We start from the raw sequence: 19197 nt of genomic DNA on the forward strand, positions 1-19197 counted from the left end.
CAGTGTGGGACAGCCTGTTGCTAAGCAGGAGCAGGGGCTAGGGAGGGTGAGAGGGTGAGAATAAGGAAACAGGCATCTGTGCGTCAGTGTTGCTGCTGTTGCAACCACCACAACAAACAAGCAAAAAAATTTTTTTCCTTCCTGAGAAGTGTGCTGCCTTTAGACAGCCTGGGGAAAAGTGTGGATAGCTGGGTGGGTCCTGCTGGATTGAAGGGCCTGACAGTATGTGATTCTCTGCAACAAATGGTAGTGGTGGGGGGTGTGTGTACACACACACACAGACACATTCGAAGCGCCCAGCCTCCCATTTCAGCGCTGGCAGAAGATAACAATTCTCAGCTCGCCTTTCCAGGGTTATTTTTGGCTGGGGCTGTTCTCTGATGGCAAAAGGTTTCAGCCCCCTCCCAACTCCACCCCTGCCCTTGTTCAAAAGAGAAACTGGTGCTTGTGAACCGCTCATTCCCTGGGAGGCCGGGAGGCGGGACTGCCAGGTGGAGGGGAGAGGGGCTGCGGGTGCAGGAGAGGACCCCCGATCCTGCTCAAACTCTCCCCAGCCCGCTGCTGTTTTCTAAAGGAGGGTGTGCGGGAGAGACGCAATCACCCGGAGAAGGCTCAGGTTAGAAGGCTCAAGGCGTGCCGGGAGGCGTCCTAGAGTCAGTGAGGGTAGTTGGCACTGGGAAGGGACTTTTGGGACACCCCAAAAGTGAGTCCAGCAGAAAGAAGCAGGTTCGGGCACATCGAGCGCTCCGGCCAGAGAGGAAGTTGGGCGGGAGCAAACTTTCTTGGAAGGTAGAGGCCAAACTCTGCCGGGGCAGCTAGGGGCCGCGCGCAGAGGGAGGAGCGGTCTGCGCGGCAGGAGGGCGCCGGGCGCGGACCGACCGCGGAGCGGGCCGCGGCGCGAGGCGGAGCTCGGGCGCGCCGCCAGGCTGGTGGGGGCCCCTTAGGGCTGCAGATTCCCTCCGGCTCCGGGAGCCGCGGCAGGACCGGCCAGGAGGCGCCATGGAGGGGAGTCCCATCCCGGTGCTGACGGTGCCCACGGCACCCTACGAGGACCAGCGGCCGGCCGGAGGCGGGGGGCTGCGGCGGCCCACCGGGCTCTTTGAGGGCCAGCGCAACTACCTGCCTAACTTCATCCAGAGCGTGCTGTCGTCCATCGACCTGCGCGACCGCCAGGGCTGCACCATGGTGGTGGGCAGCGACGGCAGGTACTTCAGCAGGACGGCCACGGAAATCGTGGTGCAGATGGCTGCGGCCAACGGGGTGAGTGACCTGCTGTCCGTGGAGTCCACCACCCCCTCCTCCAGCCAGCCCCGACCCCCATCCTGCTCCTTGGCTCGGCTGCTCTCCCAGGCCCTCTACCCTTGCCCCCCCACTGTCTCTCCCTCAACGTCCCCAGCGCACGGGGACGCCTGGGCTACGTTGTGTTAGCCACTCTGAAAGGCCTTAAGAGCTCCTAGCCTTTCTTTGAGCCCCGCCGGGCATCCCGATGGATGCCACATCGCCCTCACCTCTCCCTGGACTCTGACCATGTCCTGCACCTGCTCGCTGTTCTTTTCAACTTTCTCTTCCTCAGCCCTTTAAAAATGTTTGCTCTGATTGCTTTCACTACCCTCCAGCTACCAATATAGTTCTACCCCCACCGCTCGTGTATTCTGTTTGCAGTCTTCCACTCTAAGTCTTGGCTCTGCCAAATTTAACAGTAGTGTTGGCTCAGCGCGCACAAACACACACACACACACACACACACACAGAGTTTATCTCTGACATATTTGGCAAGCGGGAAGGTTTTTGATATCATTGGTTTGTGGAGTTATTTCATAATTGATTTGACTAGGAAAGGGATGGGGGCGGGGGTCAATTTGAAACTATACAGACTGGGATCTCAGTTCCCCAGAGGAAAATCTAAATGGTCGGAAATGAGATTTGCCATGCTTTTCTTAAAGCTATTCCCAATTTCTCTCCTAGATGCCCTTTGACAGTTGACAACATTTCAGGCCCCTTTTCCCTTGCAGTTTTCATTCTGTCCCTTTTCCCACGACCTATGTAGTCTCCTTTTGCTATCTGAATTCTCAGACCTTGAGTTTTTTTCCTTCTCCCCTCTTTCTTCCTGTCCTACAATTTGATGCACCTTTTGGCATATCCTCATACCCTGATTTCCTCCTTTCCAAAGCCAGCAGCATCTCAAGGGGAATACCTAACTTCAAGGGTCCCTGAATTCTGTGGGAAACATGGTCTAAATGAGGAATTTCAGCCTTTTTGATACAGTCAGATCCACACACACAGAACCCTTCTTTAAGGGAGACCTCTGCAGAGGTTTAAATAAATGAGTATAAATAAATATGAACATTTAAAAAAGTGAAACTAAACAATTACCTGGCATTTGAATTTCTTCCCACCTCCTTTCCAACTCGTTTTTAATTTTCTCATGTCTTGCTTTAAAAAAACAGCATTAAGGTTGTTCATTCTTTACATTTATCTACTATAATTCCCACTTCTCAGTGTTTCCGGGATAGGGAAAGAGGATTTTTTTTTTTTTTAATAACCAAAAGGCAGTTGGTAAAAACAGGGCCTGGTTTGGGTGGAAGTGGGGGTGAAGGGACTGGGAGCCCATTGGATTGTGGAGTTGTGATCTCTAACCCCAGCAGATGATGCTGCTGAAGATACAAGACTTGTATGTCTCTCTGGCTCCTCACTTGGGATTGATGAAAGTTGGCTTGAATCAGACAGTTGGAGAGAGGTTGACAAATAGTCTTTACTCTTGTCTGACAAAGCTGTTCCCATGGAATGATGGAGAATAATGAGCCTTGGAAGAGCTGTGGCAGCTTTCATACTCCTTCCTGGGCCAGTTTTTCTAAGGAGAGAAACATAGCCTGTCCAGTATTTATTATGGGTCTGGATGTTTTTGAAGCTACAGTTGGTGATTTGCATGGGCAAATTATTATTATGCTTTATTATTTATTGGCACACTTTGCCCTAAGGACTCTTCAGTCTTTCAGTCTCTTACTTCAGTGCATCTTCTCTGATAAATACACATTAACTTTAAGAGTGGAGTTTATTTTAGGAGATAGTTAGCATATGTTAATATATGCCTAAAATAGAGTCAAATTTAATCTAGCAGTTATGAAGGAAAGAATGACAAACTGAAGTCCACACAGAAGCACCATCTCTTAAATAATCTGAAAGTATTACTTCAAGGATGGATGGGCATGGGGGAAAGGGATGATTGACTTTATCAAGATTTCAAACAACCAGTTTTTTCCAATCTTTTCCTCATTTTGTTCACCTTCTTTGGAGCTTTTGATAAAGCAAAGTGGAGAATCAGAAGTCTGACTTCAGGAGAAAGGTTGTTTAAAGGGACCACTGTAAGCAGAATTGGTCTTGCATGATTGCAAATTGATGGTGATACACTTACCTCCTGACTTGACTTGCTGACTGTACTCAGGAATAGGGAACTTAGATTCCAGATCCTTTGGCCATTTTTGATTTCCCATTGGATATTCATAAACTACTTAGAAAAATAGTAGAATGTAGAATTTATTCTCTTTGAACTGACTTGAATCTGACCAGGTGGGCTGCATTCTCTCTGTCTGGAAAATCTTGATTTTAATAGAAAAAGTTAATTTTACAAAGCACATTTTCTATAAAAAATGATAGTTGCTCTTTGATTATATAGTTGCTGGATGAAAACAGAAGTTTTTAGAATTTCTGAAATGATAAAATACACTTGTTGTTGTTCAGCTGCTAAGTCATGTCTGGCTCTTTGCAACCCCACGAACTGCAACATGCCAGGCTCCCCTGTCTCACTGTCTCCCGGAATTTGCTCAGATTCATGTTCATCGAGTCAGTGATGCCATCCAGCCGTCTCATCCTCTGCCACTCCCTTCTCCTTTTGCCTTCAATCTTTCGAAGGTAAAATTACACTGTTAATGTTTTAATATCTCATAGAGTTTGAAATAGATTGGACAAATAACTGTACAATTTGAGATTTAAAGAATTATTGTAATAAAGCTATGAAACTTATAAGCTTTCAGCAAAGTGGAGAGAATAGATTACGACATCCATATACCCCTGTCCTGGATTGTTCACATTTTTCTATATTTGGTTCATCTTTTTGAGGGGCTAAAGTATATTTTAAAAAATGAAATTTTACCCACAAGTTCTTCAGTATGAATCTCTAAAAAAGAAGAACATTTTACTTGATAGTTATAATATCGTTAGGGCTTCCCTTGTGGCTCAGCTGGTAAGAATCTGACTGCAGTGCAGGAGACCTGGGTTCAATCCCTGGGTTGGGAAGATCCCCTGGAGAAGGGAAAGGCTACCCACTCCAGTATTTTGGCCTGGAGAATTCCATAGACTGTATGACTGTATAGTCCATGGGATTGCAAAGAGTCAGACATGACTGAGTAACTTTTACTTCACTACAACATCATTAACATCCCAAACAAAATTTAAAAAATATTTCTGTATATTAGTTATGACCAAGTCTACCTTAAAATTTCCTCTGTTATTCTGAAATGTCTTTTATATCTGATTTGTTTGAACTTGTTTCTTATAATCAAGGAATACACATTACATTTGTCTTAGGTCTCTTTTAACCTAGAAAGTACCTCCCTCTTTATTTTCATTTTGTTAATGAAATTGACTTGAAGAGACTAGGTCGGTTGTCTTTCTATAAAATGTCTCTTCCACCTCCTTTCTGGAATTTTCTGATTACTTCTTTATGGTGTCATTTACCTTTTCATTCTGTTTCCTCTATGTATGTGTGTGTGTGAGAACTAGAAATCAGTCTAGAGGCTTAATTAGATTCAGGTTTAATATTTTTCTTTTTGCAAAATTATTTCATGGCAATGGTGTGTGATCAGTTGCATAATACAAGGAAACATAATCTCTGGTTGTTTCATCATTTGTGATTCTGAGATGATTATAGAGATATGGTGGTATGGTCCATTATTTTCCCCTTTGGGACTAGCAGTAGCCTATGGGGTTAATTCATACCATGTGAATATTCAGTTCCTTATCAACTTTTACTTGATTGTTTTAGCATTCATTAATGTTACTGACTTGAATTGATTATTTCATTAGCGATTTCAAAATGATGAGTTTCAAATTCTCTAATTCCATCTGTATGTTTTAGCTGACATTTTTCTATAAACTGGATATTTTTCTTACTAGTAGGCTCTTTGATTATCCTGTAATATAGTTCCTTATAGAAAGACAGAATATGTGTTTATTTACCTCTTTAATTACCAATTTTCAGAGTAAGAGTTCATTGAAATAGCCACCTCCATTGGTATGAATTTTGGTTTTTTGTTTTGTTTTTTTTGAATATAATGGGGCTTCCCTGGTGGCTCAGTGGTAAAGTATGTTCCTTTCAATGTTGAAGATGCTGGTTAGATCCCTGGGTCAGGAAGATCCTCTGAAGAAGGAAATAGCAACCCATTCCAGTATTCTTAACTGGGAAATCCCATGGACAGAAAAGCCTGGTGGGCTACAGTCCATGGGGTTGCAATAGAGTCAGATACGACTTAGCGACTAAGCAATAACATAAGTAGATTCTTGGATTTTTATATAATTAATTTGAGTAGGTTAATGAAAAATGTAAAGAAACTACCTTTTTAAAGTAGTTTTTATGGGGCTATGTGAATTTATCTGAAAAATCTCCAGAAGTATTTAAATCTCCCTTTAAAGATTATGTCCTGCTATATAGAGCAAAAAACAAACTATAGAAAACTAAGTACATGGAGTAAATAGTGTTATTTAAATGATGTGTGATTAAACTTAGTTTGTAGCGAGTTAATTTTTATCCTATTTCTATTTCCAACTGCTTTAGATACTCCTCAGGGGTTTAGATCCTCTATGTATCAACTTATTCTAATGTCTTAAAGAGTTGAAAAGCTAAATGCATCATAATATTAGGCTATAAGAATGCCTTTGCCCTTCCCTGGGTAGATCCATCAATGGCTAAGACCACCTGTCTTATCTTTCTCCTCTTTGTTACATTCTTCTTTTTTAGTCCTAAACTATCTTTAATATTGAACAGATGACAGCACTGTGCCTGCCTTAAGATGTTTCTGACTTTTTCTAAAGGCTTCTTTCTCTAAGATGATATTGTATGTCAGCACTGTCTAATAGAACTTAGTGTGAGAATGGGTATGTTCTATAATCTGCACTGTCTTAGCCAACTAGGACACTTCACTGTTGAATACTTGAAATGTAGCTGATGCTGCTAAAGAACCAAATTTTACATTTAGTTTAATTAATTAGGATTTCAACTTAGCCACAAGTGGCTAGTAGCTACCATACTAGACAGCACAGTTCTGTAACTTAGCATTTTAAATGTGTGTGGTGTGTTTCATGGAGCCAGATTGTTCCAGCAACTATCGGTTAAATAAAAGTAGGTCACCAAGTCCTGTGCTGTGCTGTGCTTAGTCATGTCTGACTCTTTGTGACCCCATGGATTGTAGCCCACCAGGCTCCTCTGTCCATGGGGAGTCTCCAGGCAGGAATACTGGAGTGGGTTGCCATGCCCTCCTCCAGGGGGTCTTCCCAACCCAGGAATAGAACTGGGGTCTCCTGCATGGCAAGCGAATTCTTTACCAGCTGAGCTACCAGGGAAGCCCCGTCAAATACTACAGATACAGAATTGGCAAACCCAAACCTGATTTCTTCATATGATAACCACACTCTCTTTTTACTTTAGCCCAGGAGGCGTGAGGTATGGTAGAGAAAGCACTGAATCAGCAGCTGGAAAGCTTGCCTCATATTCTAGCTCTGCCAAACAAGTTGCAATCCAAAGCTTTAGCCTCTTGACATACCTAGGAACCACTTGTTTTCTCATCTATAAATTGTGTATGACTGCATTTCTGAATTATCCTGGGAATCAAATGAAGCACTGCTTATGAACACATTTTGTAACATTCACAAAACTAAGAAATGCAGGGCAGTATTATTATGGTCAACTGAATACATCTCACATAATAATTTGACTCTATGTATGTATGAACTGAAACAATGAAGAAACTAAATCTGTTACAAGATTTAGCCAAGAGAAAATCCATTTTTTGGCTAGTCATGCACTGTACTGGCCACATGATGATCAGCATTAATGATAGTAACATTGGCCTGCAGTGCAGCTTACAGAATTCAAGAGCTTCTTAATGTCTTGTGAAATCTTTTAGAGGTAGAAAATAAAGTGAATATGAGGAATGCTGGGTCAGCAAGGGACTTGGGTGTGCTCTCTGGATCGATGCTGTCACAGATTGTATTTGACTCCAATAGATCATGAAGAGGTATTTGCTGCAAAGAATGAGAATATATGAACCTTGGCCAATTATGAGAACTATCTGAGGAACAAATTTTGGTTTGGTGCCAAAGACAAGGAACATTCATTTGGAAGAGAAGCAGATTGGGATGTGGTGGTGGGTGACAAGTAAGGAGGAAAGAAGCAAGAGAGGGAAACATGTGCTTCAACATGAAGGCTTCTTTCCTGAAATGGATCTGGAAATCTGGGCGTGGCTGGCTCCAGGTCCTATCTCTAGAAGGGAAAAGAACTGGACAGTGATTGCTCTGTATTTTCTACTGGTTTCAACTCCAGAATAGGTGAATGGAATGGTCTCCTATGGCTCAGACATTAGGAAGGACTGGTGTGTAGCACATTCGAAAAGCCTAAAGGACCCACCATAACTTTATCTTGCTTCCTTTCCCAAATCTTCTTCCCAGAATTGTGGAAATACGAAATCTATTATATAAGCAATGGCAAGTTTTAGGGAGCACTTGGTTCCACCCATCTCCCTGTTTGGGTCAGTTCATTATTTACTCTTGTAGCCTCAAGTCCTCATTTACTTTTTTATGAGGAAGTAAAAGGAGTAGGAGAGGTTTTAAGAACAGCTGGGCCCTCCCAGTTGCTGGGGTGGGTTATTTTAAGCTTTGTTTAATGTGTCCAGAGACCCAGATGGCATTTTTAACTAAGCTGCTTTATTAAATCTTGTGATAAAACATAATGATGTTTGTTGAAAAGACAGATACATATCAGCAGCATTATGCTTGAAACTTGCCCTAAAAATTTTCTGTAAAACATCTGTTCCCTTTGTGAACTCTGGAAGTTTGTTAGTTTCTGTACAGCCTTGAGGAATAGAAGTTGGAACCTATTTTGGGGGAATCTTAGCAGAGGTATTGGCTTTAGCAACCTTGACCTTCATCTTTTGGGCCTTAGCCACTCTTCTGTTAGACAACAGTGACATGAACGAACACTGTAATAAGATTTGAATATGATTATTTGAGAATAATAGGCAGCCAAAAAAAAAAAAGTAAACAACAAAAAAGATCTATATTGCCCAGGGATTTTTAAATTGAAGGTAGAAAGCTAGGACTGCAATGTCCTTTGTTAGTGTACAGCCTTGACAGCTAATGGCAAGTACTCAAGATTTGGCCAATATGCCTTTACTGTTTATATTTGCATAGCCAAAGAGAAAGTTTTGGGTTCTTTCATCTGACTTGACTCGCATAAGTTATGAATAAGAGGATATCTAGGATATACACAAGACTTGTTAAAGCCCACATTTTCTGAGTCTTTAAATATCTTTCATCTCCTACATTGTTAGTGACATCAAATTTTGGAGTAATGCCTGTATTTTTTAGGAATATTAAGTCCCCAGAGACATTTTTTTCTTGGCATATGGTCACAATTTTCTTTCCTTTTCCAAGTCTCTACTAATAGGTATTTTGTACAAATAGAACAATTATTGCCTTTCTGTTGTTTTCCTCTAGTGAGAATCTGGTTTGCTAACTAGGGATATCTGGCTTTGTATTTAAGACATTTACAATGAAAAAGAGAAAGGAATTTGAAATCATAGGACCAGAGTTTATCCTGCTTGACAAAAGACCCCACAGAATATTGGGAGGAGAGTTTTACAGCAAATGGCTAGTATCATAATATATGAAATGCTTTCTGAAATTAATAAAAAATTCAAACAATTTATAAGAAGTATTGTCAACAACTACAAATGTATGAAAAGATGATCAGTGTCATTAGTAACCAAAGAAATACAAATAAAAACAATCCATTAATTTGAAAAAATGTAGAAAATACTCAGAGCTGGCATAGATGTTGGAAAATTGTCATGTTTGTTCACTCTTGGTGAAAGTTGAATTGATACAACTTTTTCGTCAGGCGGTTGGGCAATATGTATCTAAATTAACAGAATACTTGTCCAATTATCTAGGAATCCCTTAATTTAAGAATCCATCCTGTAAATTTTCTAATACAAATGTGGAAATATTTATGTACAAGAATATTCACTGCAGCATTTTGCTAAAGAAAACTTGAAAACAGTTTATATGTTTAGCAGTAGAGAGCAGGTACGTAATTTATGACACAACCATACCAGGAATGCATTAGTATCCATAAATAAAGGAAGTGGGTCTATATGTGACATGAGAAAGATGTGGATTATAGTTTGTTAAAGTGAAATAAAGCAATTAGTAGAAGATCATGTGTAGCATGATGTAGCATGATCCTACTTATGTGTATATAATTAGGTATATAAAGTAGGGTTGGAGGAACATACTGCCAACAGTTAACAGTGAATATATCTAGGGCATGAGGGTGTGTGTGGTGGGGGGAGAGGAATCCTTTCCATTTCTACTTCATATATGTCTCTTTATTAAGTAATTACACACATATGTATGCATTGCTTTCATAGTTAAACACATCCCTTAAAAGCAGTGAAGAAAGGAGATGCTCTGAATTTGAATTATGGTACTACTATTTGCAACATGTATGACTGTAGGGAAGTTGCCTAGGTTTCTGGGGTTTGTTTCCTCATTTATAAAACTAGAGAATGTCATAATACTTCCTCCCACATCTTCCAGTGGTTTTGGGAGGATTGAATGAGGTAATGGATTATTATCAATTATTTATTGATTCATATGACGCAGTTAAAACCAAACTATTCCTCCAGTTAAAATAAAAGGACATGTGCATATGTGTTTTTTATGCCTTACTGATAGAAGGTGCCTATTGATCACAGTTCCATAGGCCAGGCTTTGGCATTTCTGCAGGCTGCTGGCTAGGGCTTGGGAGGCAACTGCTCAAGTCATGATCCTCTCCCCTCTCTCACACACACACACACACGCACACGCACAAATACACATGCACATGCACCCTGTCACGGTACTTGAGGTAGCAGCAGCTGCTCTGGCATAGACTGTAACTCAACATACAAGACTTTTTTTTTTTTGCATAAATCTGTGTATTATTTCCTGTTATGAATCAGCTGAGTCAATGCCATGCTTTTCAATCTAAAATCTTTCTGAGGCTTAGACTGTGGTCAGAGCAGCCCCACCCCCTCTATACCTGCTCCACTGAGGCCAGATCTTAATCTGTTCATTTCATGAGGATTTTCAAGCCTAATGGACTGGACCCTGTGAGAGATTACTGAGAGGAACAGACTGGGCCGAGGCTAAGAAGCTCCATGCTCCTCTGCTGAGTCGTCTGAAAACGCACAGCTGCAAGCTCTAGTGATGCTTTAAAGTATTTTGTCAGGCTGTTTGTCAGGGCGCCTGTTCCTGCCGTCCTGCTGAATGTTCGGTAAGGAGGCATCATCTTTTTTTGGACAGGATCTCCCAAATGTAAAGTGACAGATGCTAATGTGGAATATAATACAGAAGACCCAGCTTTGCTGTCATAAATAACAGTAAATTGTTTAATCTTGCTGAGTTGTAAATCTGTGATTGCCAGAGGTCTTTAGTTCACTGGAAAATAGTATAAGGGACAGAGTCATTTAGCAAATGGACAGTAATTACTTCCCAACCAGACAGATATTGGTCTGATGGAATTTATTTAAAGATCCACATATTTGTATTTTAATTGACTGTGACAACTATTCTTAGCTATAAAGAGAGACTAGAGCATAGCTATAGAGACTGAGGTTTCTTGGGAAAAAACATATACATATAGAAGAATATGTGTAAAATAATACACTATTTATAAAAATGCCAAAAATACTTTTTGGGTATTATATATATATAAAACAAATATTTATATGTGTGTAATACACACACACACACACACACATATATTTCTGTCTACCTATAAATGTTCCAAATGGAAAGTATTCTTAAGCATTTATATAGTTTATCAAGTAGCATATATGTGTGTATATGTGCCTGGGACATCCTATCTCCAAAGATACATCTTCTTCCCTGCGTATATTCAAGGAGAGTGTAGAGCAGAGTCCCAGAGGTCAGAAATATCTGAAGACAGCACAGAGTTGAAGGAAGTGACTAAGTGTTCCCAAATGCCCTATGTTTCTGGGGTAATAAATAGAATTTGTGCTGGAGCTGGATGGACTGCTAGTAAGAAACATAAGTAATATAAATCTTGCTATTCCAGTCAAGAACTAATCTTGCATGGACCGCTTTCTACTGTGAGCTCAGCAACATGGGTAGATTAGCAGCCTGGCATGGGACATGGGACCAGTGGATGGTGCAAGTCAGACATAGATGGGGCAATGAAAGAAGATCTGCGTCAAGACAAGGATACAGACATGGTCCTTTCACTCCTCATCATGGACTTCAGCAGTTTTTTAGTGAGCAGGTTTGGTGGTTAAAGAAGAAAGAAGACATTTCACTTGTGCAGATGTGAAGACATGTTATAGGGGCTTCCTTGGTGGCTCAGACATTAAAGAATCTGCCTGTAGTACAGGAGACCTGGGTTTAATCCCTGGGTCAGGAAGATCCCCTGGAGAAGGGAATGGCTACCCACTTCAGTATTCTTGCATGGAGAATCCCATTGACACAACTGTTTTTCTATTTAATTAGTGGCAAGCTACTTTCAGTTTAATTTATTCCATAGTGTGAGTTAGTCCTCAAACATTTTTTAGTTTTACATATAAAAACTTAGCTAAAAGAGCACATTTATATTGGTCAGTAAATCATGGTGCCTTTAAATAATGGAAGACTATACAGCACTAAAATAATGTTGTGGAAAAATATTCAGTGACAGAGAAAGATAGGCTCCATGGAAGGAGTAGATATATTAAGTGGAAGATGTTGGCTACATCTTTCCCTTTCATAAAAGTATTTAAATATGTAAATGAAAGAGAGTGGGGGATACACAAAGACACATGGACAAAAGGTAGACACTGAAATGTTTACTGTAATCACTTTTAGATTTACAGATGATTTTTATTTTCTTCTTACTTATGAATAATTCCTAAATGTCATATATTCCACATATGTATTTGTCATATATGTATAAATGTCACATATAAAATATATAAATGTCATATAGGGCTTCCCTTGTGGCTCAGCTGGCAAAGAACATGCCTGCAATGTGAGAGACCTGGGTTCAATCCCTGGGTTGGGAAGATGCCCTGGAGAAGGGAATGGCTACCCACTCCCTTATTCTGGCCTGGAGAATTCCGTGGACTGTATAGCCCATGGAGTAGCAAAGAGTTGGACACAACTGAGTGACTTTCACTTTACTTCACTTCTTCAAATGTCATATATTTGTGATTAAAAAACAACTGCAGGGTAGTAAAATAGCAAATGTGTTCAATTACTGTGAATTAGAAATTCATAATTAAGAACTAAGAAATGATACCAGCAAGGAAGACAAAGGAAATACATCAAGGATTTATTGGGTGCCAGACACTGAACCAGACAGAGTTTGGCTTTGTTGCTTTCACCCTACATCTTTTAGGTAACAAAACTGAAATACAGAGATTTCAGAATCTTTTCTAAAGTCATATAGTCAGCAGGTGGCAAATCTGTTTTTGCATCATTTCCCATTGAATACCAAAATCTGTTTATCTCAGGGCACTCAACCCTGCCTTCTTGACCTGGATAGATCCAATAGTTCTTATCCTGGTAACTAACTGGCTTGATCACTTTGAAAAGCGGCAGCGGATAGGCCCTTTTTTATTTCAGTGAGTCATGTCCTCTCTCTTAAGGTAAAGAATTCAGTATCTTCCAAGCACCTAATTACCAGTAGGAACATAAGCTCCAGTTTCTTTGCCCCCACTTTGCACTTAAGGAAAGCTTGATATCTGCTCAGCGAGACCTTGAGAATTGGTAGACTGACTGAGGAACAGAACTTGGGCCAAACTTGCAGGTACCTGTGACTTTTCCACACCTGTTGAGAGGTTGGGAATTGAATGTGAAACCCATCTTGGTTTGGACCTAGTGAGAGCTCATCTCTTCTTTTAGCCCCCACGTGTGGGTCAGGACTTCCAGGGCAACAGGCAGCTGAGGATGAGCTCCGTTGCTCCCATCTGGTCTCCCTGTAATAAAGTGTATAACTGCACAATTATCCATGTGCAAATGAAGAAGTCCCTTGATGTTTGGATAACCACATCCATGTCTTGAGTTTGTTATTTCTCAAAATTCCACTTCACCATCTCCTGCTTACTCATGTGCAGCACTGGTCAGGGGCTGGCACTCATCTCTGACAGCTGGGACAAGAGCCTGAAGTCCTGCCATCCACGGCAGTTTGACTCTGGGTTTCCTTCATGGCTTTTGTTTTTTGTTTAACCAAGAAGATGAGAACCAGGCATCTTTGTGTTTATGACTTTCCATGCACTTCGTAGGTGGACGTGGTGGTGGCTGTGTGGTCCTGAATGGCCCTCTCTGTGAACCATCAAGGAAGTTTCTGTTTAGTGTGCTCTTTAACTCTCTCTGATTCACTTTGAGAATTACAGGGATGTGACATAGTGAACAGAGGATGCTGAAGAATGTCATGCTTACTTTTTCTTTTCTCTCTCTGGGACTCTTTTTTTTTTATGACTCATTTAAAGTTAAAAGGAAATCATAAAGGGGAAATCTTATTTACGGGAGTTTACACATGAAAACAATCCTGCTTTCATTAGTGTTATGTTGCTGGAGAATAATCATTTGCAATCAAAATTCTGCATCTACTCTGAGATTTTAGCCCCAGGGTTTAAATTATATATTGCTGCTCTCTAGGACTTTAATCTGAGTTAATTAGAAACTGAACTCGTACTAAATCTAATTTAGAAGAGTAGTTGTTAGTATTCTGAAAAGAGGGAGCCATCAGAAATAAAGTCAGTTAAATAATTCGTTGTATATAGCACATGGTATAAAGTATGGACATGCTGGGAGAAAGCTTCATGTAATAAAATTTGCTCTTTCTCAGGACACTGGTCTTTGGTATGTGGAGGGGCATATCGATTCCTGAGGTACTTGATGTGCCCATTTATGGGGTGGAGGAAAAACAGTGATGCTATCTAGGTGAGGTTTAAGAGTTGGTGGAAGACACTGGCATCTAGAGGAATAGACTCTGAGGGATTCTAAGTAACTGCATCATGGGATATGATTGATGATAATTGTACATGGCTACTGTCTACACTCTCTCTTTCCCAAGCATTTAGAAGTTAAGACTGGGTGACAACAAGTTCGTGCTGGCTCTCTGTGTATCTGGGAAGTGTGTACCTCACATGTGTGTCTGCAGGCGCCTGTGTGACAGTGTTTTCATGGCTACCTGTGGATCCTGGGACCTGTGTCTGTATGCCTTTATGTGCATGTGTAAGTGACAGTGACTTGGGCCTACTTTGCCCCCTTTCCTAGTGGAACTGAAAGATGTGTTTCTCAGGGGCAGTAAGGCCTGCCCAGGTTGGTGTCAGGCTGGGTGGGATTTCTCTTCTTCCAGCCAAACACAGACATTATCATATACAGTTCAGAGAATCCTCAATTTACAAGAAACTCTGAAATGTGTTTGAATTATGAAGAAAAACCCTCCAAAATTCTTACTAAGATTTTTAATAATCCATTAAGTAAGGCCTAGAACATCACTTTAACAATAGGATTTTGCAAATTGAAAGACAAGCAAACCATGTTACATGTTTCCTCCACTTACAGGAACTTGTTAAATGTGTTAAAAAAAGAATTAATGAAAAATTTATCCTGTTAATTGTCAAGGCTATTCTCAAAATAAAATAACATGAAGCAATATCACTTAACAGGAAAACAAATTCTAGTTGACGTATATAAATGTTAAGATAGTTGTTATGGCTATTTTTTGAGATGGATTTCATCCCTTAAAGAATTCAATTCTTGTATGAGGATTTTAGTAAATAAACACTTCCAGCATGGGAACAAGAAATCATCACGTGGAGAATTGAAGAAGAGTGGAATAAAATTGATAACAAAACAAAGAAAAGACAGACCATATGGTATGGTCATGGCTGTTCCTACAGTGCCCCTTTGGGAGGGTCAGCAAGGGAATAGCAGAGTGACACAGCTCAGACCTCCCCAGGCTGCAACTGGATTTCACACATGAGTAAAAGTCAGATGTTGCCTACGTCAATGCTGTAAACAAAACCAAAGCCAGTATTGGAAGTAGACCATCTTTTCCTTCCAAGGTAGTAGTCTGCAACATTGGCAGAGGATAGTACTTCTAAGACTTTCAGAAAGGGAAGTGGTAGTTTAATGAATTATATAAGGTCTAAAATTAAATTTTAAATGGGGGAGGGGAGACAATTTGGGTAAAGCAATAGCATGATTTGTGTCATGTTGAAGCTCATAAAGGGTTTATGTAATCCCATCTTAAGTAACTTTTCATGACTGTGAACCTTCTTGACTTTGCAGATGAAGACCCCGAGCCTCAGAGAAATTACATGATTTGCCTTAGATCAGGGGTGGAACCAAGACTTAAATCTAGATCTTTCAACTTTTTGGATGCTTTTTCTTTATACAACAGGGCTTCCAAAGGTTGTATTTCTTTAACCAGTTATTAGATCTTGAAAGCCATAGCTTTTCTGATGACATTTGCCTTGGTTCCAAATTGGGAATGGAGTACATCAAGGCTGTATATTGTCACCCTGCTTATTTAACTTATATGCAGAGTACATCATGTGAAATGCTAGACTGGATGAAGCACAAGCTGGAATCAAGATTGCCAGGAGAAATATCAATAACCTCAGATATGCAAATGACATACCCTTATGGCAGAAAGCAAAGAAGAACTAATGAGTCTCTGATAAAAGTGAAAGAGGAGAGTGAAAAAGCTGGCTTAAAACTCAGCATTCAAAAAACTAAAATCATGGCATCCAGTTCCATCACTTTATGGCAAGTAGATGGGGAAATGATGGAAACAGTGGCAGACTTTATTTTCTTGGGCTCCAAAATCACTGCAGATGGTGACTGCAGCCATGAAATTAAAAGATGATTGCTCCTTGGAAGAAAAGCTATCACAAACCTAGACAGCATATTAAAAAGCAGAGACACTACTTTGCCCACAAAGGTCCATCTAGTCAAAGCTATGGTTTTTCCATAGTCATATATGAATGTGAGAGTTGGACTATAAAGAAAGCTGAGTGTCTAAGAATTGATGCTTTTGAACTGTGGTGTTGGAGAAGACTCTTGAGAGTCCTTTGGACAGCAAGGAGATCCAACCAGTCCATCCTAAGGGAAATCAGTCCTGAATATTCATTGCAAGGACTGATGCTGAAGCTGAAACTCCAATACTTTGGCCACCTGATGAGAAGAACTGACTCCTTGGAAAAGACCCTGATGATGGGAAAGATTGAAGGCAGGAGGAGAAGAGGATGACAGAGGATGAGATGGTTGGATGGCATCACCGACTCAATGGACATGAGTTTGAGCAAGCTCCAGGAGTTGGTGATGGACAGGGAAGCCTGGCGTGCTGCAGTCCATGTGGTTGCAAAGAGTTGGACATGACTGAGTGACTGAACTGAACTGAACTGAATTGGGAGAGGGAGAATTCACAGAAGAGGAGAACACAGACACACAGAGAAGGTGATGTGAACACAGGGGGAGACTGGACTGAGGATTGGTCTCTGCTGGGGGCAGATGGAGTCCTCAGTGGTAGATGCGGCCATGTTGGCCTCAGTGTGTAGAGGTCCATATGGTGAGCCCACGCTTGACCTTTGTCCCTGCCATCATTGGCCACTGTGTTCACGAGCCCATTGGACAATGACAGGAGTGGCTGGGGAAAGAGGCTGACTGGTACTGAGGGAGCTGGTCATCTCAGCCCCTTGATTATTTAAATCCTTTTCTGCTGAGATCCCCTTTTGGTGAGCATTCCTGTGGTACACAAATATCTTCATGATTTTCCTTGTCTTAGAAGCCTCATCACTCGTTCTCCTCCATCTCCTCCAGCACTTGTTTCCTTTTAGAATTATCTCAACTAGAGTTATCTACAGTGTCCAGCATTTACTGCATTTTTGGGGGCATATTGGTGAGTTAATGAGTAGATCTACACAGGTAAAATTTCCACTGAAAACTAAAATGTTTTAGGTTGAAATTTTATTCAAGTGTGTTTTTTTCATTTTAGACAGATTAGATGTTATCTTTAAAAAATTCAAATTTAATAAGATAAAGATATGTTTATAATCTTTCCTATTTAACAAACTATACATGTTTACTTCTGTACATATTTATTTATTATTTTTCTAAGTGCTAGCCCCAAAGTGTTCATAATTATACATTTTTGTAATTGCTTGAAAGTTATTTAGATTTCTGCATTTTTCAATTCGCATTAAATTATTGTCTATGTTTCTTCTCTACTGGTTAAGAAAATGTAAGTTGTTATAGCAAGTAAATTTGAAATGTAGGCAATTTTTATTGCCTTAAAACAGTAGAAATTTGTATCTCACTCACATAATAGTCCAATGTGGATGTTGCTGGCGGGCAGACACTTTTGTCCATCCAGTGAGGAAGTAGGGACTCAGGCACTTTCCATCGTCTAGTGCTGGCGTCTCCTAGAGCTGCATGGTCACCTGTGTTGAGCCTTTGCAAGGGGAAATAAACAGTGAGGAGAAAGGTGTATTAATGTCTCTTAACGTGTTAGCCAGAGCAAACGTCTCTAGCCAGAATAAACACACATTACTTCTGTTCTTTCTCACACTAGTTTTTCCCTCATTTTGAGAATTGGTCACATGGCTGCATGTAACTACAAGGGTGGGTCTGGAGAATGTAGCCCCTGGTTGGGTATCTGTTGCCCAGCATCAGCTCTGCCCTGTGGAAGAGGAGCATAACTCTGTGGACTGTTCACCCAGTCTGCCCAACTGCTCAATCTTTATGATTACCCTTTTAGATGGCTGAAGAGTATTCCATAAGTTCATACATCACACTTTATTTGACAGGTTCTTCTTTATTAGACATTTATAGAAATTGTTTTAGATTTTTCACCTCTAATATTTAGATCCCACTGTAGGAAATGTGTACACACACATAACTTTCCCCCCTTTGAGAATTATTTCTATAAGAATAATTCTGAAAAAGTGGGAGAGAGAGAAAATAATGAATTTAAGTTACAAATATTTTTCAGGCTTTGGAATATATAGGCTTACTCCTTGAGAATAGTGTTTAGTTTTTCTTCATTGCTGCGTATGCAAGGTCTTCAACATTGCTTGTTTCATGGTAATACTCAAAATGAGTTGAATGATGAAATATAACAAAAGCGTGTGGAACATGACTTACCATGCCCCTGGATAAAGTGAATGTGATTTTTGTCCTATATCTTTCCCATCTTAATAAATGGTACCATCATTCACAGATTATTAAAGGTAGAAGCTGGGAGTTGACTCATTTCCTCACTGTCCCTGTTTTAGTTATTTATTTCTGTGTAAGAAATTATGACAAAACTTAGAGGCTTAAAATAACAATGGATATTTATTATTGCTCACAGTTTCTATGGGACAGGAGGCAGGTTGTTTTGACTCAGTCACAGCTGCATATTGGTGGGGTCTAGACAGTCCAGGGCAGGATGGCTCACCTCCACACTTACACAGCTGTAAAGTGATGCTAGCTGTTGGTGGGAGGACTCAGATGCTCCCGGTCCAGGTGGCTGCACGGGGCCTCCTTGAATGTCCCAGTGACATGGTGGCCACTATTTCCCAGAGTGAGCAATCCAAGACAGCAAGGCAGAAGCGGCAGTGTCATTTATTGGGAAGTCACACACCTTCACTTTTGCAGTGTTCTGCTGATCACCCAGATCTTCCTTATTCACTGTGGGAGGGGACTGTACCAAGACATGAATGACAGAGGCATGGATTGTTGGGGGTCCATCTTGAAGGCTGGCTGCCATAGTGTCTCCATTCCATGTTTCATTCTACCCACATGTTCTGTTCATTCTCCTTCCAAAGATACATTCAGATATAATCACTTCTCTTCATTTCTACTGCTTCTAGTCTAGTCTGAGACAGGGTCCACACT

General features: G+C 40.7%; 1 protein-coding gene across 1 annotated transcript in view; it reads left to right on the top strand.

Moving 5' to 3' along the window:
• The first annotated feature begins 457 nt into the window (after positions 1-457).
• The window catches only part of PGM5 (phosphoglucomutase 5), a 188012-nt gene continuing 169272 nt past the window's right edge, over positions 458-19197 (top strand). The window contains exon 1 of the mRNA XM_043891057.1: positions 458-1260. Within this exon, the coding sequence (XP_043746992.1) occupies positions 1000-1260 (261 nt within the window). The 5' untranslated portion in view covers positions 458-999. The remainder of the gene's footprint in view (positions 1261-19197) is intronic.

The sequence above is a fragment of the Cervus elaphus genome, chromosome 29 (assembly GCF_910594005.1).
Source record: "Cervus elaphus chromosome 29, mCerEla1.1, whole genome shotgun sequence".
NCBI classification, from domain to species: Eukaryota; Metazoa; Chordata; class Mammalia; order Artiodactyla; family Cervidae; genus Cervus; species Cervus elaphus.